The 24,915-nt window shown below is 41.1% G+C and overlaps 1 protein-coding gene across 3 annotated transcripts; it reads right to left on the bottom strand.

Annotated features, from left to right (window-relative positions):
• PDGFRL (platelet derived growth factor receptor like) lies at positions 1-20,297 on the bottom strand. 3 transcript variants are annotated; one of them, XM_064712224.1, is made up of 6 exons: positions 20,195-20,297; positions 13,022-13,316; positions 5,649-5,800; positions 4,095-4,388; positions 3,664-3,803; positions 1-639 (listed from the first exon to the last, which is right to left on the bottom strand). In XM_064712224.1, exons 1-6 carry the CDS (start codon positions 20,250-20,252, stop codon positions 451-453), a joined length of 1,128 nt encoding a protein of 375 aa, XP_064568294.1. In that variant the 5' UTR covers positions 20,253-20,297; the 3' UTR covers positions 1-450. The 3 variants fall into 3 exon arrangements, with proteins under 3 accessions (XP_064568294.1, XP_064568296.1, XP_064568295.1); XM_064712226.1 differs by lacking the exon at positions 20,195-20,297 and adding an exon at positions 17,975-18,081 and having other exon boundaries at positions 2-639; XM_064712225.1 differs by lacking the exon at positions 20,195-20,297 and adding an exon at positions 16,296-16,345 and having other exon boundaries at positions 2-639.
• Positions 20,298-24,915: the final 4,618 nt, after the last annotated feature.

Genomic DNA, 24,915 nt, shown 5'->3' with positions numbered 1-24,915 from the left:
ATGTTTTCATAATATTCAGAAATTTAATTATTCTTGCAAAATAAACAACTGCTACTGGCTTTGTTACAAGGCTTTTTTAGTTTGCTTTTTTGTTGTTGTTGTTTTAAACGTGTACAGTACTCTTAATGTTAAACTTGCACATTCCACAGAGCGGGCTGACCTCCTGCAAGAGTCTGAGGGAAAGGCCATGTGCAAAGGAAAGCCCAAAGAGCACCTGTTTGCAAACATGCACACACCCTAGGCATGTTCAGACTTACACTTTACTGCTTCACTGTAGTTTCATTAGCTCACTACTCACTACTGCTGGACAGAGTCAACTCTGTTGTGGCCTGCCAAGCTAGTCAACATGAAATGCACTGACATAGAAACAGTGAGAGAGAAGTTACATTTAAACATTAATAAAGAAAATTAATGGCTATAATGTCAAATAACATACAGATGTCTTTTCTATCACTTCAGTTCAACTTTGGTAGCTACTGTTGTTTCTCCTTGTAGGTTCTGAGCTATACAAACAAAGTTTCCCACATCTGTGTCTTCAAAATCCTCCACCAGAAGAACACTCTTTGAGATTCTTGTAGTATGGCCAATTCCTCTGTTTATCAATCTCCAGAAGTTTTGAATAATCACAGGCCTCCCGGACTGTTAACAAAACAAAACAAAAACAACCCACCCACATAAACCAGGTGATTTCACAAAGTGTATTTAATGACACCACCCCAGCACCTTGAAGCAGGAGGCTGGAGAGTAGGAGCCTATATCCAAAAGTCAGCCCTAAGTGAGGGAACTGAAGGTGTCTGGCAGTGGCAGCAACATTGCTGCATTAAATATTGATTAAATAAGCTATGCCAAATGAGGATAAAGCAATGGCTCTTCCACTCCAAGCACAGGAACTGGGCCTGCCAAAGCTCTGCCTGCAGCCTGTGCATGAGCTCAGTTTTAGGCCACTTAACTAAAGTTGCATTTAGATACCTGATGAAATAGGTGGGGTGTCCTGGGGGAGGTGTCAAGATAGATGTGTGAGCTCACTTTCAGACTTCAAGCATGTCTCAAAAAGAAGACATGAGGTAGCTGACTGAGCTTTCATTCTCTTTTAGCACAGTGAATAGCTGTAGGTCACATGTTGAAAACTAATCCGTTCTCTAGTTTTAGAAAATTCTACATCAGATAACATAGAAACAAACAGTAATAATTCTCAAATACTTCTGAGTTAATCTTCACATTCTGCTTTCCAAAGTGTATATGTAACTTCAAAGCCAAAAGCACTACCCCCCTCCCCTGTCAATTTATCTTAGAAAATGCTTTTTCATGGTTTTTGTTGTTGTTGTTTTGGTTTTTTGTTTGGTTTTTTTGGTTTTGTTTTGGTTTGGAGTTTTTTGTTATTAAATAAAAGTTGCTTTTTTAAGAAATTCTGTAAGGGAGTTCTCTATGGGCTGGTTATGAGGTCACACTTCCTGGCACCTCAGGAGGTCACAAAATGCTGGATAAGAGAAATTGGCCCAATCATAGACTGAGGCAGTTTCTTTTCTTCCAAAATCCAGCAGCTGCTAGTCAGCAGCTTTAAGCACTCTGGCTTCTGCTATACCAATAACTGGAATAAAAATGCAAGAGAAATTCCTGTGTGGAAACCATCCTCCCTTGCCTCATGACATAGATGGATTAACCACTTGCCAATATGAATGCTACATGGCTTAAGCTAGATGAAGCAATAGGTTAAGTTAGACACTTAAGCAGAGTCAAAACTACAATCTCACATTTGCAAAATGACCAGTACAAAGGCAGCTCTCAGTCTCCCTGAAACTTAGGGATGAGTCACATTGCAGTCAGTGAATGCCTAGGAAGTGGCAGGCATTACCAGCTTTAGAAAAAAAACCCCATAAAAACTCTTGGCAGTTGTAAATGCAATAAAAATTCTTAAACCTTTAAAAGTAATTAAGCCACTTAGCAAAGGTCTACCTCCTTTCCAAGCCTGAAAATTAAGTGCTATCTACAATCAAGTAATACTGCACACTTAATTCAAGTCTAAGTTACTTCTTAAAGATAGCAAGTGGAACTTCCTTAATCCTGCTAAAAGTGAAGGTAAAGACTGTACAAAGTGGACCCTGTTTACCTGGTTAGGCTCTTCATAGTCCATTTTTCCTCAAACTAACTGCCTGCTTTGAAGCCTGTTGCATGGAATCAGATTAAGGGTGGATCTGTATGCATTCACAGCAATTGTCAGGGAGTGGCAAAGGGGAAACAAGAGAAAAAAACCAACTGAGTGGAAAAAAACCAGGAGAGGTTACTGACTACAGAGGTAAAAGCAGGGTCTCCACAATGCACCATACCTGGGGACAAGCAGGGATTGATGTGCTGCTTCTGCTCAGGAATCAGGCAGTAGGTGAGAGCCCACCTGCTGGGTGGTCTGGGCTGGGACAAAACCACCCCTGAGCTCCCAGCACTGAAAGCAGCATCAATGGAAACATCCAGTGAATCTTAGAACAATGTCAGTCCTTTTTCTTGTATAAAAGGTCTATATGACCAGCATCACTGATGGTTCTGTCTCTTCTCCTTCCACCCCACCTTTTTTCTTTGCAGTATGTGAACACTCTCAATAAATGTTACGTCTTCAACAAGTATGCAGTGCTTCTACTCTGACATTTACTTGATCCTTTTGTTGGGGCAGAAACCCCAACACAACTCTCCCCTCCCTATCCCCAGGCACAGCTGGAGCTGGGATAGGTTACCCTAGTGGATAAGCACAGAGGCAGGCCAGAGGCCAAAGCCTCTCTCACCCCGTAGGTGGGAGCAGTGGGAGGGTGTAGTCCTCTGTTGATAGCCCACGTGCCCTGCACTGCAGCTCTGGTATCCACAGCAAACAAGGGAGATAACCTGCATGCTTTAGCTGCTTATATTCTATCAGTGCTAGAGAGGTGTAAACATGCACATGCCAGCATACATCAGGTGCAGTAAAACCACTGGGAACAGCTGGGCCAGCAACAGCCAGCAAACCAGGCTGGGGGCAGCCTGGGAAAGATGCAAAACTACGGTGGACACTAATGAGATACAGAGTTTTGGAAGGCCAAGCTGGGTCTAGAACGATTAAGAAATGAGCTCCTGCTGTAACAGGTGAGGGTGGTTAGAGGGAAAAGAGAAGGGACCTTCAGTAATGTTAGTCAGATACATCTTATTTTGTGCAAGAAAAGAGACCACAGATTCACACTGTGTTTCCTGTGGATTCTTTCAGATGAGGCTGGACAGAAGCAGATTCAGCTTCAGGATATTGGCAAGCTTAAAAATTCTGTGCTGGGATAATTCATGCACCCAAGCCATGGAGAAAGAAGGGACATCAAACACAGAGGCAGCAGTGGCCTTGTGCCTTGCCCTAGAACAGCCTCCTGATGCTGCTTGGCTTTGACCCTGTCTGAGGAAATCCTGCCAGAGGAAAAGTATCTTTGGAATGGAAATCTGACAGAGGAGTGAGCTTTGCTGAATTTGATTTTTACCAACAGGGCGCTCCAGCTTCATCCCTGTGTGACTTACCAGGGAGACTCTCAGGGAAAGACAGGATGAAGTTGAAAGGGGATATGCTGCCTCCTCCTGCCAGCATGCCTGAACTGGCAAAAGCATTCAAAATGCTGCCTTTGTGAAGAACAAACCCTTTCAGGCAGGGCATACACCTCTCACCTCTTGCCCTGGATACTGCCACCTGAAGCTCACATCCACATCTGGCTCCCCAAGGACGGTGCAGACGACACGAACTCCGTCACCGAGTCCGGCTCTAGCCGATGACACCGCGATGGTGGCTGAGGGTGGGCCCTTGGGAACTGAGACAGTGTTCAGAAACAAAAAATCAGCTGCTAAAGTTAAATACACTGATAAAATTGAGAATCAGTTTTGAACTCAGTCTGCTTAATGCAACAGGTGTTTTACACCTGCAACTTTCGGCTTTAAACTGGGAAACTTGCTGGAATTTAAACTTGATAAATGTTTTATCACAATATGCTTTTGATCAAGATTTTAAAACTCTCATTACATTACTTATTTTACTTTCTAAAAATTATTTTCTTAGTGTCAGCAGAAGAGTCAATTTAAGCACAGAGAAAACTGCACTTTACCTTCCACATATAGTAGGTGATATTTGATGGAAATCTGAGGTGCTCCCTGTGACTCTGCTTTGCAGTAGACAATACCTTTATGATCAGAAGAAGGGTGCTGGAAGACAAAACCCTTCTTTGCATCATAAAAAATATCAGTTCCATCTGTTTCAATTTCTTCTGCTGGAAATTCCCTGTGAAGAGTCACTTTTGCTGAAGGAGTAGTAACACGGCACGGGATGACTGCAGGCTTATCTGGGTTCAGGTAGACAATCTCAAAATAACTGGGAGTAGGTACAAAAAGCTCCTCTTTGTCTGTGCAGAAGAGATAAGATAATTACAGAAATAATTACATCTTGGTTAAACAGAAAGAAAAGTACATTTAACAAGAGAAAATAGCTGTGAGCAACATTTAAAACAAAAAGCTTTGGCTTAATTTTAATATGCACCCACAAAAGAAAAAAGAGCATTGCTTGCATTAAAGAAACATTAAATCAAAAACAAAAATGAAGTATTTTTTTAATCTTAAGAAAATCTTTGGAATATCTTCTAGTAAGCTTCCAAGTACTTATCTGGATCCCATCACCACTGGTAAGATAAAGACTATTAGAAAAATATACTTTTTGAAGCTACAACTTTTTATACCTATACTTTTAGTCAAAATGTTTGATTTACTGTACTAAGTAGAAGAAATATTTAGTGCCCTCAGAATCACAGTTAAGGAGTATTTCTGTAATTGGCATGCTTCTTGGAAACCTAAATCTGAAATTCCTCTTTCTAGCACAAGCATTTATATAATAATTTGACTGAAAAGTTTATTCCAGCCCTTCTAAGGAATGTATCCTAAAAACATTAAGCTCTTCTTTCTCATGGTCCAATTTAACTCCAAAATGTATTGCAAACAACCCTATCTTACCATTTTGTACTAAAACATTTTCTAGCCGCGAATACTTTAGCTCTAATGAGGCATCAAAGGTTGTTTTACTATTCAGAATGCTTTCCAGAAGAAAAAATGAACCATTTGATTTCAGCTGTGGTGTACCAAGCAGCTGCAAACTGTGCACAGGGACATCATGAGCACTTGAAGAGTGTGTTACCTCTCAACATGCTATAAGGACTCCTCAGAGAAATTGTGGCCTTATTGAGTTTTTTAAGGCAGTGCAAGTAACTGGAATGAAGTGACAGTGGGAGAGAGTCCATGGGGTCATCTGAATGCCATGACAAAATGAATCTTCTGCACAGATTTATTTTCTTTATCAAGACACATTTTCAAGAATTATAATATTTTTTACTAGTTTTGTAGAAAATCCTCAGAAAGTCTGTTATAAAGTATGTGCTTTTCATTGCATTATCCATTACTTTGGGTATTTTGCATAATCTGAGGGAAAATGGACTCAAAAAAAATCACACTAATCAAGTAATTTTCTGCCCACCAACAGAGTCTTCATTAACATCCACTAAAAATAGATGAAAACTGTGGCAGTAAAATCTTGACAATGAAATCACTGATATAGCATTATTCCTGCCTTACCAGCAAATATATTTCCTCTAACAATCCCCCAGTGAGTTCATTACCTGTGAAAAAGATGTATGTTGACCCTGTTTTAGTCTCATCCTTCCTGCATTTGTTCCCATTGCACAGCTGAAGCCAGCAGCTGTATTCACCTGTGTCTGCTGCAGTGGAGTTTGCAAGGATCAGCTGACTGTGCCTGTCAAGCTGCTTTATGCTGTGGAAAAATAAAAACAAAAGGAAAGACAAGCACAGAGGTACTTCCTTGTATATTTCTGTCAGCTCATTTTCACTCTTGATTCTTTTACTCCTTCTCTGCAACTGAGCACTTTTCACTTTCAGAGCTCTGTTGCCACTTCCCCATTTGCTCCAGCAGAGATTGCTTACATGAGCAGTTTTATTGATTTTAACTGCATACAAGAACTTGCAAAAGTCTTGTACAGTTCATTTCTGGATTCCTTCAAGTCTCCATTTTGAAACTGGGCTGTGACTGTTCTAGGCCATATGTCCATCTATGTTTTGGCCTAGTTTGTCCATGCATAGCCTTGTAGAATGTTCCTTCATTCTACACACATGGACCTCAGTCCTGTTTCAATACTGTAACACTGCTTCAATAAAATCTAACAAAGATAATTGACAAGTAGCTAGTAGCAGGTATTCTACTGAGAGTTTGTTTAATAATTTCTGCCTGCTTTCAGTGTTAATGCTTTCCCAATTTTTAACATACCAGTCCAAGTTCCCACTTGCAAAGAGCTGCTACCTCAGCCTGGATTTGTCCTGCAAATTAAGTCATTTTGCAAGACCTACTCCTGTGGTCTAAGCCACCTCACTGGAGTTTCCTCCACATCCCTTGGCTATTTTAGAGCATGACCCTGAGAACTGCTGGAAGTGAACTGGCAGTGCCATCACGTAACTACACAAAATTCAGCCTGTGTGATTATTTCAGACTTGAGTTGCCTTTTTTTTTTTTCCTTCTCCTGAATTTCCCAGGCACATCTCTCAGTGGATTGACATTTGTAAATGTGCAAACATTTATAAATATGCAGACATTTACATAGATACTGACAATTATTCCAAAAGGCAAAGGTCCTGTGTTATGAAATACAGCAGCTACAGTCTCACCTTGTTATTTTTTAATATATTTTAAAGTTTACCTTCCTGACTCTTTCTAGCAGACAGGTGGTGGTGTGGTTGGCAGTCTACTGGGTTGGCTTTTGATGGATTGCAAAAGCAATGGCCCACAAGTACCAGTTCTCAGGGAATGCTGTCAGCACAGCCTCGTGGCAGTACTGATGCACTCTGCTGCTGCTCCAACCCTTAAAAATGTTCTTTTCAACCAGCTGCCTCTCATGGTAGTGGATCTAGGTCATGAAGGGTTCCCTCTTTCCTTTGCAAGACATTGAGTTATAAGGTAATTTCTTTCTAATCAAGTCAGGAATAATTTTTTCCAATCTAGGAATTTGATAATGAACTTCTTTTTACTGTTTTAAAAGGGATTTGGACAAATATACACCTTGCATTAAGTCTGAACAGCTCTCATACTCATTCAACTATGGGGTTTTTGAATATTTATTGCCCTCCTAATCCTTACTATTGTGATAGTTTTTCTGTAAGGCAGATACCTGACTGAATAATTTCTTTCCAGGATTAGCATCTTTGAAGAAAATGTTATTCTTTTTTAAGAGTCTTGTTTAACTGTCCATTGCAGGCAGAATAACTGTTCAAACGGAGGCCACCACTTCAGCTGCCTGTGCTTCCCAGGAGTTCTGGCTCCCCAGGTGCTCTGCCAGCAGTTTGCACAATTAACAAACACAAGCAGCAGTGCACATAACCCAAATCTCAGCCTTCAGCCAGGCCAGCAGCTCAGAGATTAAAATACACCAAATACACACCTCAAACACAGATAACTGAGAGCTGCCTTTTCCAGTAAGCCCTCAGACACCATCAGACAATGAAATCACTGATATAGCTATGTTGGTGGTCCACACCAATACAGACACACATGGATCCTCCACAGGGCAGTTTTGAGGCCTGCCTCAATAAACAGGCAAATCACAATTCCTATCCCCTAATGCACTTGCTCTACCCAACCATGTCTGATTCTGTTTTTTAGAATCATGTTACTATGGTGCATTAGCCTTTCCATTTTTAATATATGCACTACCTCACATTATAAAATATCTTCAGTTTTTGGGTAACTTTTGAGAGATTCCTATCTGCAAGAGAACATGCTGTGTATCATACCCAAAAGGAAGAAAAGATAAACCCAAAACATGTCCTAGTCTGTATTATTACTGTTTAGTTTCACAATTCACATTTCACAGGCTATATGACAACCTCAGAATAAAATGTTCTCCAAAGATCAAGAAATAAATGTCTACAATACAGAGCAACCATTATGCCAGAACTCTTCTGCCTCCAATCATTAATGCAGACACTGAGCTATAGCTTGAAATCCCAACAGATAGCAAAATAAGGTCAGAGTTAATTAATGATTGTACAGTGTGTTCTTCTTAACTGTGAACAAGCTATTCAGTAATAACCTAGCAAGGCAGTCATCCTCAAACATGCAATAACAAAGCCTGGCATCTGAGAGTGCAGGTGTTGAAACTTGAGACATGACCATATTAAGCAGACAAAACAGGCCATATAAAATAAAGTAAAAATGGTAAATTCTGCAGCTAATCAATATTTCCAAGGTAAATTATCATTTTATTAGTATTTCATTAGTATTTTAGATGCTGGGAAATCTGACCCAGAAGCCAAAACCTTGCTGCATTGCAGGTGTCACAAAGGAAAAATGTTGTATATACAAACTTTACCAGACTGTTTAAAGATACTAGAAACATAGCCCAAAATCTTATTCCATACATTCATCTTATCAAACTTTAAATAAAATTCAGAAGACTTATTGCGAGAAAACTATGCAACATTTAGAAGCTAAAATATATATTTATATAAAAAATATCTATAAAGACAGTGTACATAGCATCACTCAAAGAGCATCTACCCAACTACTCTCAAGTAGCTGCATTCATACTGACAAGAGAGCTTATGTCAAGTACACACTCACTAGGACAGGAACATAACATCTTGCTGTTTTACACAAGAAAAAAATCCTTAGCTTTAAAACGTCAAAGCACAAGCAGCAAAATCAAATTCAGTTATACACATGAGCACAACTGACATCCCACTAAGCCTGTGGGATGCATTCACTGCATTCAGTGAAAGCAGTCTAATTTCAGTCTAATTCTGGCCCCCACCACACCCAGTTTCCTCAATATTTGTGGGAGTGCTCCTGTCCAGACATCTCCTCTCACAGGAATGTACATGTGATGCACGTCCAGCTGTTTGCTCCAGCTTCTTCCATCAGAGCAGCTCCATTTTGTGTCAGTTTACTTATCAGACAAAGTCAAAAGCAGCTTGCCTTCAGCAGAGGAGACCCATGCTCCAGCCAGGCAGCACAGACACTGTGTGAAGTCAGAGCAGCTTTCTGCTATAAAGCTTTACTAAAGGGAAAATGCTCCAGCCCTTATTTTTATCCCTCTCTTATGTTGTAGATCCAGTTTCTGGGTGAGCCTCCAGTCATTAATTTGTTATTCACAGTCTTACAAAACAGCATTCCAGCCTTTCCATACGAGGGGTGCAAGAGCAGCCTCTGACTGTTAACACCATCAATGTTTTTGACCAGTTCTGCCAGCACCCAAAGTTTTCAGACAAAAAGTATTTAAGTGCTGCACAAAGCAAGAGAGCATTACAGATAATGCTGAAGTTCTGCAGCAAGCTTATGTGTGTCCTTAAGCTGGGAACCATGTCTGCATGATTCAAGCTTTCTCTCAAGAGTTGTATGGCACACTAGTCTCTAAAGCTGAGTAAATTGTCTCAGTGTGTTCTGTTGTGCACTCCACTTAGAGCAGTGGAAAGGCTGAATTTCTGCTCCATCTCAGCAAGAAGCAGCCAAAGAGTCCTCCTCCTCCTTTCACTCAGCATCTCTCACTCCCTCAGATCTGATAATTATAGCACATGTAACAGCTCCAGACCCATTAAAAACCGAGACTCTCTAGTACAGCAAGTAAAATATTTCATTTACCAGGTTGTAGAATACGCCTACAAGGACAAGTTCAATGAAAGCATAGCCACTAATACTACAGAAATGGCTTTTTTAACGAAAATCTTCCTCTCTAGAAAAGGCATATTGTTCCCCAGATTGCTGTACTCTCCTTAATATATGGGAGACTCTAAAATGTGGTAATCATAGAATGGAGGCAAAACATCTGGGTTTTATCCCTACTTCTTTTTGCAACCACCCATAGAAAATACATTACATTTATGCTAAATTTAACTAGTTGCAAGCTAAAATGCCAGAGTAGTTGAATTTGTACATACCTTCTATTATTTAAGGGGAAAGTAGTGACTGGATGCCTGAGCATCTGTTGCTATGAACAGAAGAACTGTAGTCATTAGTCCCCAGCAACTGCAGGGATCTCATCACCAGTGTCTCTCCTCCTTTTCACTTTTCCTCTGGCGCACCAACCCACTCCTTCTTCATTTTCCATGACCTCCTTTTGGCCCCATCACATCCCCCTGCTGCTGCCATCAATTCTGGTTTGCACCAGTGCCCCAAGTCCAGCAAGACCCACATGGAAATCTGAGGTAAAAAAGGCCCAGCCCAGTTAATTAGCTTGGGTTTTGCCCCACACCTCACTAACTGGTAATGAGGGGATTATCTTATACTTGATCTTTAGGTACTCAAAAATGTTAGAAGATACTGGACATATATCTACCTAGATGATTAAACAATTTCTGCTGTATGTTATTACTTGCTAATAAGTTTTCTGAATCCCCGCCCCCTCTGCCCTATATTCATGATTTTGTTTTAAAATAATGAAGGTAATGTATTAATAAAACTTTTTAATTTGCCTATTGCAGTTGATGCTTGGTGCATGGTGTGCATATTTCATGAGGAAGATCTGAGCTCCTCTGGAAAGGTCATAGCTTTGCTGACCTTTTCTATTGCCAGCTCACTTATGAACACTGCCAGCTGAGCTGAGTAACATGGTACCTTTATGGTACTTCCAGTTAAAATCCCTCAAACCTTTCTGAAACCACAGAACATAAATTTCTAATTTCACATTCTGTAGAGCAGACTTTGTTTCACAGGCACCTATTACAGCAAAGACCTTGTGATAATTAGCAAAGCCATGCTAAAAATGTGATCAAAATGTAACAATGGAGACATTGCACAGGATTCTGTGGTCAATGTCTCCATAAATTATTATTCTTCTGTGACTCTGAAATCTGCTTCTAATCTATGCTTTCAATTTTTCTAGTTAATTTTAGGATCTTCTGCTTGTATTCAAAAGTGATTATTTAGTCAAACACAGCCTCATTGCTTTAACAACTTATTTCAAAAGCAATGACCATTATATTTCAATACAGATCCTTAAGTACATGCCTTACATACTTCTAAAAGAAAATAAATACTTAGGCAAGTTACTGTCAAATGTTTTACAGCACTTATTTTGCGTGGCGCAACTAACTTTTGTTGCATGGTTAAACTACCACTGTTAACTTGACTGAGTACAAAAATGTAAATTGCTGAAGGATCCCAAATTACTTCAAACTGAAAACCAGAAAATTACACAATCATGACATAAAAATCTTTTTTCTGTTTTCCCAAACTATCTCAATTTATTGGGTCACAGAGAACACTTAATTTTGAATGAAAGGAATAGACAGTCAAATAACTAATTAGGAAGCATTCAGATTCCTCTCCAGAAACCCTGAATACTCACCCTGCCTTCTTCAATGCCAGATTCTGACACACAGATGGCATGGCCCGGAGGTCTATAGGACCAAACCATGCCAGCAACCTATTTGCAAATGCTCAAAACATTAAGAACGACGCCACCACCACTACACGCACACTCCCTGCTGGCGTGCTCATCCAGCCCTGCTTGCTGGGAGGGCAGGCCTGTGCTGCAGCTAATAAACGCCACCTGCTGAAAGAATCCGGGATAGAACAGCATTCCTTGCAAAAGAACAAGCAGCAGCAGGTTAGAGGCCTTTGGACAGACACGGCTGTGATAAGCCCACAGCAGGAACCAGCCTGCTGCCGTAACTTACTGTGGCAGAAGCCTTGCACTCAGCCAGGGCAGTCCTTGAGCACCTCAGCCAGCAAGGGACAAGCACACAATGGCACAGAGAACTGGCTCATGAATTACAGGAAGATGTGCTAGAGATCAACACTCCCCTTGGGAAGCAGAAGTGGAAAGAAGAAGTATATATCTGAAAAACTAATTAACTGGGAGTGATTTTAAGGTAACATCACACCTGTAAATAATGTACTAGTAATGAACACTGAGATTCAGATAACCTGAGTGACTTAGTGAAAGCACACTCACTTGTACTTCATTTAGGAACAACAGGACAAGAGCAGCTGACATCTTGACTCATACCTCTGTGTCCCTCTCACCTAATAATCCAAGAAAAGCTCCTGTTCTTTCTTTGGGTATCACTCACAGTGCTTCACAGTCTCCATAAAGCAGCCACTGAAAACAAACACTTCTCAGAGCAATGAAATGCCTGTGCAAGACATCCTTAAGCTCCTTATATGCCCCTCCTCTTTCTAATACAGAACTAAATTACTACATTTAATCTACATTTAGCTATGTGTACTACCCTGAAAAAACCAGGAAGGTAATGTATGGAGAGTCTCAGAAAAGATATTCAGAGCAACAGGGCACTCAGATGGTGGGGCAGTCAGTTCCTCTTCCTGCTCTAACAAATCTTTCTGTGGTTTTCATTAAGATGTCACAAGATGAAAGAAAAAGCTTTCCTCACTTTAAAGTAATAACCCTTAGCATTAAACTCAGATGCAACACAAGCCCTGCAATTTCATTTTGCATGCAAAGGCAACTGTGACTGAACCACTGCTTTCACGTGCTCCTTAGCATGAAGGCTGGTGTATTTTTTGCTAGTTAAGAGATGTGGGTTTGAGTCTCTTCAGGAAATTAACCTTACTACCTTACCTGGTAGCCACATTAGCAACCAGTAGAGCCCAACACGAGCAGGTCTCTGCAGAGCAACAGAGTTGACAGTGAGCACCTGACATCCACACACACATTTTGAGTTTTACTTTGGACCAACCCTAACATGGTTCCCTGTTTGTGGCTGGAGCAAATGGTGAACAACATCTTCATTTTAGATTCATCTGAAGGAAACAGAGTTCAAATGCTGTAAGACTATCTCACAGTGCAAATGGTGATGACTAAAAATTGCTCATCCTTTTTGGGGACACTAGAAACTATCAAATAGAACATCGTGACTGTAAAAATGGAGATGAACACACAAACAAACTAAAACACCAATGGTGCTGAACACAGTAAGAGAAAAAAATGTTCTGGATTTTTCCTGCAAAAAATGAAAAATAGCTTACCTGAGTCTGGAGTCTTTAAAGGTGTCTAAATAAGAAGGATAGCTCCAAGTGACATTACTCCCCTTACATCGCAGCTCTATGCTTTGTCCTGCAGCCAGGCTTAAGGTGGCAGCTAGTTTCTGGAAATGACCTTTATCCATCACCTGTGTCAGTATGGTCTGGGACTTCAAAGAGGAGTCCACAGACTCTCTCTCCTTCATTTTGGCATTCTTGGGTTTTACTTTCTTGTTAACAGGCCTAATTTTGTTTTCTCCAGGTTCTTTGGGACGCTTACTCTTCGCAGGCTGCCCAATGACTGGTAAAATAAAGAAAAGAAGGCAATGTTACTGATTAGAAAAATGTTTATATAGTCCTTTGGGAAAAAAAAAATCTTCTTTATTATCCCAGAGAATAACTGAAGTTTTGTTCTTCCTAGAAAAGATGCATAGAACTTAGTAAGAGTTAATTTCCTTAAGTTTTTAAAGTCTGCCATGACCCATTTTCCTGGGGAAAAAGGAAAAAAAGAAGAGAGCTTTCAAGAACATGTGGAAAATATACACTTACATAAACAGAGAAATATGCAAGCTATGAAAACTTTACAAATGGTAAGGGAAAGAAGTACAGCACGTCTATCTGCAGCCACTTTTGTCATTTCCACCTCCTGGCGTTGCCATGCAGCGCTCAATGCTACACCAGCTCTCCACACTGGTGTCGTGTGCCCATCACTTCTGCACAACCTCTTCACACACCACACTTCCACAAGGGACACGTGAAGAACTCATAAGTGTAGAACTTCATGGCAATTCATAAAATACTAAGAGTGATGCAGGTTTCTTAGTTTACAGTAATTACTGAAATGCAAGTGATACTTCAGTCACTTGAAGGTGACTTACTTAAGCTGTCGCTTCTCCGTAAGAGCCATTTATTTTGACAGTCCAGATGAAGACAGAATCTTATTTAGAGACAAATAATAAGAGATTTTATTACCTCCTGGAGACAACAAGGATGCCCAGTTGCCTTAACAAACAAAGGAAACAGAAAGAAAAAGTGAGGGGTCTCAAATATTTAAAAATAAAAACAAACAAAAAATTCCAACTTCAACTGACATCAGGAAGCACAGTCCTTCTGTGAGACAAGCCTAAAACTGCTTTTGCCAGACACCAGAAACACCACTAACTGCACCTGACAGCTAATTCTTGTTTTCCACATGGAAACACTGAGGTATTTCATTGTACAAATCAATCAAAAGGCTCCCTCTGCAATGAAAAACTCAGCATACTCCTATACTCAGCATAATTACAGCTGGTACAGGCTGCCAGTATGAACAGCAGCACTTCCAGACTGCTGCCACTGATGGCTCCTGTGACACTCCTCAAACCCCAGCTGGACACCTTGCACTGAGTCAGCTTCGACTTCTCCAAGTCCAGGCTGATGCACAACACATTTCTTTTAAACAACACAGTGCCTTGTGAGCACAAATGTAAAAACCAGGAGTTTGTAGCAATTTTTCTTTGCATTACACTAGAAAGGCTACAGTGGGTCAGGCCAAAATTATTTGCACTTTCACCACCTAATGTCAGATGCCAATCAGGGAACAGGGCAACCACTCTGCTCCTTTGATACCACTCTCCTGAGCTTCCAAGAGCCTTTAGCTCAAGGGGTCTGTGAACCACAGTTGTCATCATTTTATCGTGCTTGGCTGGTTTAGGGGTTGGGGGTTTTCTTGTATTTTTTTTAATATTGTCCTTTGATGTTTTCCTTCATTGATTTGTCTGGTCAATTTTGAAAATTACACAAATTTCACATAAATACCAGATGCCTTCTAGTTTTTGTATTAAATAAATAAATATTCATGGTTCTCCAATAACATTCTCTCCAACACAAATACTTTTACAGAACTTGGGGTTTTTGACTAATTTTCTTTCCAGACTGACAAGTCCAACTCCAATTGCTCCTGTAAAGAAAATGCATCTTACAACAGTTCAGTTTCACCACATTGGGCTGATGGCAAGAACACAAAAGCAGACTGTACGCCGGGTTCAAGGTATGCTCAGATCTAGTTGTACATATTAATGGTGTCTTCTTTCCTGTCTAAACAGCTCATTACTTTTCAAGATAGCAATATCAGGAACTGACTTTTTTTAAAATAATCAAGCGTAAGTCCAAGATCACTTTCCTACGTAGGAAGTATTGGTTAAAAATTCATAAGTAGAAACCCATCAAGGCATACATGAAGTTAGAACAGTTTGTGTTATTTAGCATCCACCAACATGAAATGTGAAGTCCTATTTTCCCTGCCCAGTTCTTCAAAACTGAGAGATCATTCTACAACTCTTTACTGACAGTTTTCTTTTCTTTTAACAGCTACTTAAACATGCTGAAAAGCATGTGCCTTACAAGATCCCTGTTACATTCAGCTGGATAAAAGCAATTCTATCCACATGGCAAAAAGACTAATTCCTAATCTTTATTTCCTATTAGTTATTATTCCATGAGAGGTCTTCCCTTGTCTCACAGCACATTGGTTCCCAAGGAATCTTTTACAACAGGCTTACAATAAAAGCTTTTGGGAATCCAGCTACATCAACTAATTCATCCATGGTGGCCACACTCTTACAAAAAGTCCTTAGAGAACCTCAGCAGATCCAAAGAACAAAACTTCTAAATGAAAAAAACCCCAAAAAAACACAAACAAAAAAAACCCAAAACAAACAAACAAACAAACAAAGAAAAAGGCAGTCATGCCAAAGCCATACTGACTTTGCAGCAATTCATTAGTTCAGTTTACAGAATACAGACATATGGCTTTGTGCCTCTACCTCCTCCAAATATTGTAAAATACTGGGATATTCCATTTCACTGGAAAGCTACAATTCTTTGATGTGATATACAGTGATAACACAATCAATTCAGTTGGAAAAGAGCTCTGAGATCATCGAGCCCAACCTCTGATCAAAACCCACAATGTCAATGTCAATTAGGCCATGGCCATCCAGTCTTTCCTTAAACATCTTCAGGGACAGTGATTCCACCACCTCCACTGGCAGCTCATCCCAATGTCTAAGCACACCTACTGTGAAGAAATTCCTCCTAATGTCCAACCCAAACCTCCCTTGGCCCAGCCTGAGGCTCTGTACTCTCATCCTGTCATTTGCTGCCTGGGAGAACAGGCCAAACCCCACCTTGCTGCCACCTTCTTTCAGGTAGCTGTAGAGAGTTATAAAGTCATCACTGAGCCTCCTTTTCTCCAGGCTAAGCAACTCCAGCTCCCTCAGCCACTCCTCACAGAACTTACCCTCTAGACCCTCCATCAGCTTCACTGCCCTTCTCTGGAAAAAGACAAGTAATGACAAGCATCTGGGCTAAGGCTTCACCAATTTCAGATTCAAATTTCTTTTACAACTCAGGTGTATATCATAATATCTTGGCACTTAAACAGTTGATGTTCCTAATTTTCTCTATCACTGATTCTTCTGGCATGTTAATGAGATGTACTCTAATGATTCTCCCCATAGAGAAAAATTATATTTCAGAACCTGCTCTTACAGTGCTTCATAGGATACTGCACTCTAAGTTTCTTCTATGTTTATCATGTCACCATTTGCCATTAAAACGTCTCCAAGCAGCTCCATAGGGAACATGGGTGTACACAGATAAATTTTTAAATTTCACTTTCTATAGATGCTCTTTCTTATCCCCCATTCTTACCAGTCATAAAAATTCTGCAGCCATGTCTCCCTGCCCCATCATGGTACATCAGAAGAAGAAAAAGAATTTATGGCTGATTTTATCCTTTTGTAAGCTGTTTCTCAAGGTCTTTTGGTCTGCTTTATTCTGGTTTTTATATTTAACCCACATGTGAGTTAAGGAGCCTCCTCCTCTTATGTAATTCCCCTTTCCAAAATTAAACACATCAGTGGTTTCTTTGTCTTTTATTATTCCTGAAAGAATACTAGAACTACAGTCAGGCCTTTCCACAACAACATCTGAATCCAATTACTTGAGCACTGCTCCAGAGCAAGTCAGGAATTGCTGCTCTTCTGAGGGGCTCTCTGAATAGCTGCTCTAAGTCATTATTTGTGGCCATCTAAACAATTGCATTCTGCACCACACCTCGACGTGTGTGACCCAGCCCATGTGAGGGGAAGTTATTCTTCCTTTTGCTTTTCTATCTTGCTGCCCCTCTGGTTTTCCTTAGCAGAGCAGTCACTACACATTGCGTGGTCAGTTACCAGGTTGGTTCTCCTCCACAGGGCTGGCATTTCAGCCCCGGTGACTTTTACCACCAAAACCCACCAGGAGACAGATTTAACACAAAAGTTTTCTTCAACACATACTGCCACTTCTCCCTGGGGTAAGCTATTCCATCTTAGTGGAATTCCATCCCACTACTGTGCATTAGTACTGGGAGGTTCCACTGACAGGCCCCACAAGCCTTTTGCATAAGCATTCCCATTTCAAATTGGCCATTCCAGTTCCTTGTTGAACTTTCCAGATGACTCTGTAGCAGCACACAAGCTTTGGTTCAGCCATCCTTTTTCTTCCCCCCCCCATCAAACCCTACTGAAATTTGTTCCAACTACTCTTTGACATTTCCACTGCTTTTTGCCAACCTCAATCCTGACATTATTTCTAAGGCACATGGACCCTGCAACCTCATCCCTAAGAAATGCTTCATCCCATACTGTGTGCTCTGCCACACCTGAGACTCTGCCTTTAAGAAACTGTTAAAGACTCCCCTATGAAAGCTTTCCAATTTTAAGTGCCAGAAGCCTGGTTTTGATTTTCCCAAGATTAAGTTTTTCCTCTCCACACAAGCTCCCTCTGTTTCATGTTTCTGCAGTTCAGCGAGTTCACAGTTTCCTCCTACACCACACTCCCAGCCGCTCAGTGAGAGCCTTGTCTGCCTGACTTTGTGCTTCCCTGCAGGTGACAGCAGGGGCATTTCAGGAAACACACCCGATGAGCTCTTACCTTCCTACACAGAAAACCTGGTTCTGCCTCTGTTGCACCTCCCAAAGAGGTGAGTTTCCAAGCAAGCTGTGGCCATGCTCCTTCCCAACACCCCCTTGTCTTTCCAGATATCTACTGACCACTTCTAGCACCACTTCTAGCACCTCTTTTGCACCTCACAATCCGATCTTCTGTCTTACCTGAATTAAGTCTTTTTATGCCAGGTAACAAAATTAACTGCTACAGTATCACCCAAGGTAAAGAGGATACACAATAAAATCCTTCCAGGAACACAGAAACCATCACCAAGAATCCTCCAATTCCTTATGCAATCTGCAAGATTTTCCCAAGAAAGGGAACAAAGTCAACCAGGCCATTTATGCAAGCACATGAATATGCCACGTTTGGGATATTTCACTGTCTCACCAGAGGTATGCACTGAGCCCTCACTGTTTCAATAACACTGCACTGCCTAATGGTGCACTGCTTTAGTGCAACAGCATTCCTTATTATATAATAAAATATAATAAAATTAAGACTTAGAAAAATATTAATTGAGAAAATGCCTCATTTCTACCACTGATCAGCTCCTGAAGTTGGCTCTAAAGAGGCACTGTACTGATTTTCAGCTGCAACAGTACATTCGGGATCCCCAATAACTCATCATGCCAAAGTAGGAGACTGTGCATCCATATGCCACAGAAATGTATCATGCAGCACCTTTGCTCCTGGTTGACAGTATTTGTCTTACCCTATTCTTTAATGTCTGCCCCTTGTTCTCACAAATGTTACCCACACAACAATATCAAAATGGGTGTTAGTTATATAATCCTAAAAAGCATTTGTTTTTTGAGACATCTCCTACATCCACATGCACATTCCACTGGTCTCACAGATGAACAGGTTATAACTCAAGAAGGCCCCTGATCTTCAAGTGCCAGCCCAGAGAACTTGAGAAGCAGTGTGTGAGCCTGGTGTCCCACAAGTACAAAGGAGTCACATTCCCTGTCCACCAGACATACCCACCCCACAAGGCAGGCCCTTGCTACATCTTGGCACCATCAGAGACTGAGAACTCTCTCAACTTATACTGATTAATTCTTCTTTGAAGTGAAAAAGTGAAAAGTTACAACTCATTTCTTACTCTGTTTTTATTGTCTACTTCTCAAATAGAAACCACTTTTCTTGATGTGGTATACACAGACCAGATCTTTCAGCAGAAATCCTCTCCTGCATCAATCTGATCCACAGTGCAATTCCTCTGCATGTAGTCATACGAAAAACTAGGCTGGAAAAGGCTTCTGGAATTCCCTTCCCATCTCTGCTCAGCTGCTCTGAGCGATGCCCAGTTGAGCTCTGACTTTGCCAGAGGCTGGAGACTCTACAGCCTCCTCTGACAAATTCTCTCTATGTTTATCTTAGGGTGGAGGATTTTTTCTGTTCTTATAAGAATGCTTTCCTTATGACCTACTAAAGTACTCGTGGTAATTGCCTTTCACCATGCACCCAAGAGCCTGCCTCCTATTTCTCTGCAAGCCCTTCCATGCGTTATGCAGGCCTTGATCCCCAAGCCCTTCCACAGTGAAAAACAATGGAATAACTTTTTTGTTGTTTCTTCCCAATAAGTATTGATAAGTTCATTTACATTTTGCAAGGGGGTCTTCCTTATGTTAATTAAAGTCTACCTAAATCAAAAATTAGTTACGGATGTCCCTTCCCCACCAAGACTTTCTCACAGCCTGAAGCGGCTGTGAGAAAAAAGTTATGAGAACTTTTCTCATAATACTCAAGTTATGAGTGAAGTTCAATGTTCTCAATCGAACAACGATGCAGAGAGCCAAATTTTTTTGTTGTTGTTTTTTAAATCCAAGCATCACACCCAACGCTGTCCCACGTCCAGCCGTGTCCCCTCCTCAGGCGCCACACGGGACAGGACGCGGACTGAAACGCTCTACCCCAAAGACAGCGGGCGGCAGGAGCAGCCGGGGCTGCTGCCAACGCCTCTCCCCATTCCCAAACCCCCATTTTCGCCTGAAGGCTTCGGCGACCTGCTGGCCTCACACGACGCGAGCAACCCGGATTCCCTCCGCCTCTGCCCAGCGGGACGGGAGCCCCGCCGCCGCCCCTCCCGTGATGGCTCCCGCTCCCGTCCCCGGGACGGTCGGGCCGGCGGGTACGGCTGGGGAAAGGGAAGCCGGCGGCGCCTCGCAAAGCGGGGGGACCCGTCGGGCGGCGGCTCACCGTGTGGCAGCGCTCCCTGCAGCAGCAGCAGCACGCCGAGCAGCACCCAGAGCCGCATGGCGGGAGCGGCCCGGGCGCGGCGGCGGCGGGGCGGGCGCGGGGCGGCCCTGGGGCGCCTCGGCGGGGAGGGGCCGGGGCCGGGGCCGGGCCGCTCCCACCGCCACACTCCATTCCTCGCTGGAAACTCGGTGTGCGGAGCGGGGCTGCAGCCGCAGGACGTTCGGGGACACCGGGGGAGGGCTGTTCTCGAAGCAGCTCCTCGGTGCCAGCTGCCCGTCGCCCTACGAGGCTCTGCACAGGTCCGGCTGTTTGCGGCTGCCCTGGGGCCCACAGCCGGGTGGGCAGAGCGGAGCACGGGCGGTACCGCAGGTGACCCCGGGGCTGCACTGGGGCACTGAACGGTGCTGGCCTGAGACAGCAAAAACATATTTTTACGTCAGCCTGTTGCACTTGTACCAGCCTGCCACACCGAAAGTTATCTCGCTGTGGAAAAGAGAGGCGGTCTCTGTCTGGACACAGGTGAAGCACATTGGGAAGGCGCGGGTCTCTCTATGCTGCTAGCAAAGGGATGAAAATGGTAAACTTGATGTCTGCCGTGTGTGTGGTTCTGCTCCCAATGAGCTGTAAAAAGCCATTCCTTGAAATTTGAGGGTTTCCTTGGAGGAGAAGGGAGAGGAAAATATGACTGGAGGGGCCACAAAGGCAGATGCAAGGCAAGGTTGGACTTGCATGGGGTGGGGAGAAATAATGACTGTCAGAGATCAAAGGCAGCCCCCGTAGTAGACACAACCACACTCCAAGATGAATAAAAATAAGTACAAATTGTGTCCCTGACCACAGCTCCAGGGCCACAGCAGATGTCCGAGCAGAGTATTTACAGATTACCTAAAGGTTTACTTCATCTGTATCCACACAAAAAAAAAGTTAGAAGGTCCATGCATAATGTTCCCCCACCCTCATAAGCACATGCAGAGTTTGGAGACTTGCTTGCCGAACCCTGCTCTGAGACTTCACCCTGGGGCACCTGGTTAGCATAAAGAAACCAGTAGGGCCCAGGAGTGGAGTGGAGTAGGTTGATGAAATTTCATGATCTCTTTTTCATTCTGTTATCATAAACATGTCATCCATTACCTGTAACAAATTAAGAAAAAAAAATTGTTGCTACAGTGTTTCCCCCTTGAAACAATTAGAATAACAAGTGGTTGTTTTTTTTTTTTTCCCTGTCATCTGCAAAACTACTGGTTACAATCCTTATTTGCCTTCCTAAGTGAAATTTCCCTTTTGCTTTCACACACAGGGCAGGTCAATGATCTTATGGCGTCTGAGCTGCAAGTATTAGTGTACTGTGGAAAACAAGGTAATAGCACATGGAAATTACACTCAGACTGCATTAAGACATATTTAAAATGGCATATTCTTTTTTCCTATGAAAATGTGTACAATGAAGAAAGTTATTTCATGGATTTTACATGTCCTACTTTACAAAGGGTATACATGAATTTTCATTTATAGCCATCAGAAAAACTAATGTAAATCTTTATGTGAGGACCCCGTCCTCCACATGAGTAAGCTGATAGATTAAATACATTTTTCAGGTAATATTTTAAATGTGATGAGATGCTTGCAGATGACTTGCCCTCCTTTAAATCAGTGGCCCTATTGCACTGCTTCATGGGACCAAGATTTTCAAGACCAGTCTTAGTACATCTGTATGTACAGTACGGCGATTATTAATAATTTGAATACTATTATATAATTCCTTATAAAGAATAGACCTCCGGAAAAATACTGTCATAGCCACTTTTAAGTCTGTGAACAAAGATCACTACTCAAATGTCCTTGAAAACAGAGCCAGATGATAATCTTGCTCTGTCAGTAGGGTTCTGTGTCCAGACTATTGTCATCCATTGCCTAGATACATGCTTTTATTCTCTTGCTATACTCACAGTACTATTAAAATTGAGGAAGGTTTTGGAGTTGGTTTCTGTGGGGTCTTTTTGGGTTTTGGAGGGTTTTTTTAGGATTGGGATTTGGGTGGGGTTGTTGTTAGTGTTGTGGTTAGTTGATTTGTTTTGGATTTTTTTGACAAATAGGGAACAAGGAAACAACAATGAATTTATTCATCCAGCTCTGTGGTTGGGTGAATACCAGGACAAGGCTTGGTGCTTCAGAAAGTTGAGCATGAAGCTGATGGCCACTCACCCCCTCTGGAAATCAAACCTAACATCATCTCTGGTTTGGCAGGGTAACACAAAATGCCCAAATCAAAGGCTGTTATTCTCTGTTCCCTCTATGCAGTTCATACAATGTTATAATGTTATTTCTTTTAAATGTACTATGATTTGTGCAATGTCATGACATTAGATATCTGGCATACTCATGATGTTAAGTTACTATATTATTTTAGTGTTAATTAAAACTATAGTAGTGGTTAAAGTTACAGCTACTGTATGAAGGACATACAAGTGATATTCAACTTTATTTAAAAATATGGAACATATGCACTATTGTTATCCCACAAAGCATGTTTTACAGTAAATGAGGAGCAATGTAATTTCTATTAAAATCTGGAACTAAGGTATCTAAAAATGTCACTGGTAACAATTCTGTTGTAAAGTGGGGGGAAAAGCACCATATTCTTAAATACAAGCAAATTTACATTCATAAAAATTCAAGACTTTTCATTCTGGTAGAGCACTTCAAAGAAATACAAATCTGTAGTTTAAATTGAGTCATAATCATATTATCTACACTTTGAATGCTCAGCAGCATACAATACAGAAATAATGACTGAAATGTACAAACAAACAAAAAGAAATGATGGATATGAATGCTAATTTTTTTTAAATTATTCACACATAATTGATTTTAAAGATACGTAACACATATTTCATGCTTCGCTTTCTGGTACCATGAAAGAAAAAAGCTCTCCTAAAAATTCAAATCCTCATATTCTGACTCCAACTAAACTTGGTGAAGCTGGAGTTGACCTCGTACCAGGCTCATGAAAACATAGAAAAACAACAGAATTTGTCCAACTGACAATAAAAAATATATATATATACACATACAGTTCTTTGTAATGCATGTCTATGCACAGAAATCCTTCAACTCATGTAAGGAGTTTGATTTCTAAGATCAAACAGAAAATAAATCAGCACCGGGTAAAGCATCATATTTAGTTTTGGAAAGGTCCAACTATTAAAAATGCAGAGGTCCTCAAAACATACTAGAAAGAAATACTAAAGGTACAGGAAATTAAAAACAAACACAAAGATCCTATACTATATGAAATACCACCCACTCTTTCTGTAACAATTGTATTTGCTTAACACTGAGTAACCTCAGTGCCTTCAGTGAGCACACAGCGATTCGTACCGACTTCCCAGTGTGTCCAGGAAGAATTAGAGCATTAATGCTTCTTTAATGCATTAGAGCATTAAAAAGGTGCTTTCATTTTCTCTTTATGCACTCAAGTAAGGCACACCAGACTTCTTGTGAATTAAATTCCTACTGTAAAAAATGTGTCTCAGTGTCAAAGGCCTCGTACCCAATTGCACAGTCCCACACAGGTTTCCTGCACTGTCATCCCCTCAGGATGCTTATGGCACATTGATATTGGCACTTATTAAAAATTCTGTACATTATACACTGTACCTTATATTTCTTAAATATATCTCTTTTTTCATAAATTTTAGGGGAAAGGTGACTAGACTTGTAAATTTATCATGTAATAAAATACAGAATATATATTTAAGCTTTACCAAGCTTTGCCTCTAAATTCATTGTATCATTCTAAGTTTCTGGACAACACAAGTCAATTCCTGCTTAAGTAACTCTGTATCACCACAACTGACATTTACTGCTGCTAATTCTCCAACAGCAGGTAATAGAAATGGCTTTAACACTTGGCAACATAAGCCCAATATGACAGATTTCAGGAATATGACCAGTATTTGTTGTGCAGGAAAAAGCGTACCATTAACAGAATAGTTTTATCCATGATAACAGACAATAAAATCTAGGTTACCTCATTAAAAACCCATTGCAGAATGAGGACTGGAATACCACAGGAGGACCACTTCAGTTAACATTAAATATTCAGAAATGCTTTATAACTCCTTAACATCAGAACAAACAGATTTATTTGTTCTCTGTTAAATATGCTTTGGCTTACTTTCTTAAAGCCAACCAGGGAAGAATAATTTATCTAATGGCATATCCTGAATGTACCAAAAAAAAAAGCTTAGAAGAACTTTTTTTCTACAAAGGAAATAAAAACCCAATGAGCTACCTTCAAAAGCAGATATTTTGTATAATATGTACCGTTATTACTTGCACAGAACAATTTACAATACCAACAACTGTGTTAAAAAATAACAATTACTTAATTCCAAAGGACTTGTGCTTTCAGCTGATCTTTCAGCAAGTGCAGAGATACAGCAAATGTAAGAAAGGATCAGGATCCCTTGCATCCATCACTTCTGTGTAGGACTAGCATGGCACATCCTTTGCTTCTGCAGGGTCCCGCTAAAGCATCTGGAATTTTAAGACTGCATGTACAAATGCACATCAAATTTACCATAAATATCTTACTTCTGCCTTGCCTGTTTTCACTCAGCCACTGACTCAAAATGACTATACACACATATAAATAAGCTTTGTGCAGTTGAAGCAACTAAGAGTACCCAGTGCCTTTCCTTTAATTTCATTTTGTATCT

This window comes from Zonotrichia leucophrys, chromosome 4, assembly GCF_028769735.1.
Source record: "Zonotrichia leucophrys gambelii isolate GWCS_2022_RI chromosome 4, RI_Zleu_2.0, whole genome shotgun sequence".
Classification (NCBI taxonomy): Eukaryota; Metazoa; Chordata; class Aves; order Passeriformes; family Passerellidae; genus Zonotrichia; species Zonotrichia leucophrys.
Note: the sequence above shows the minus strand (reverse complement) of the source record. Positions and strands in the feature narration are given on the sequence as shown.

Excerpts from the sequence above, each read along its gene's own strand:
- PDGFRL (XM_064712224.1), bottom strand. The coding sequence starts at position 20,252 with ATGCGGCTCTGGGTGCTGCTCGGCGTGCTGCTGCTGCTGCAGGGAGCG. Across the intron at positions 13,317-20,194 it reads GCAGGGAGCGCTGCCACACG|TCATTGGGCAGCCTGCGAAG; the intron begins GTGAGCCGCCGC and ends TTATTTTACCAG. Across the intron at positions 640-3,663 it reads GGCAGTATCCAGGGCAAGAG|TCCGGGAGGCCTGTGATTAT; the intron begins GTGAGAGGTGTA and ends TTTTGTTAACAG.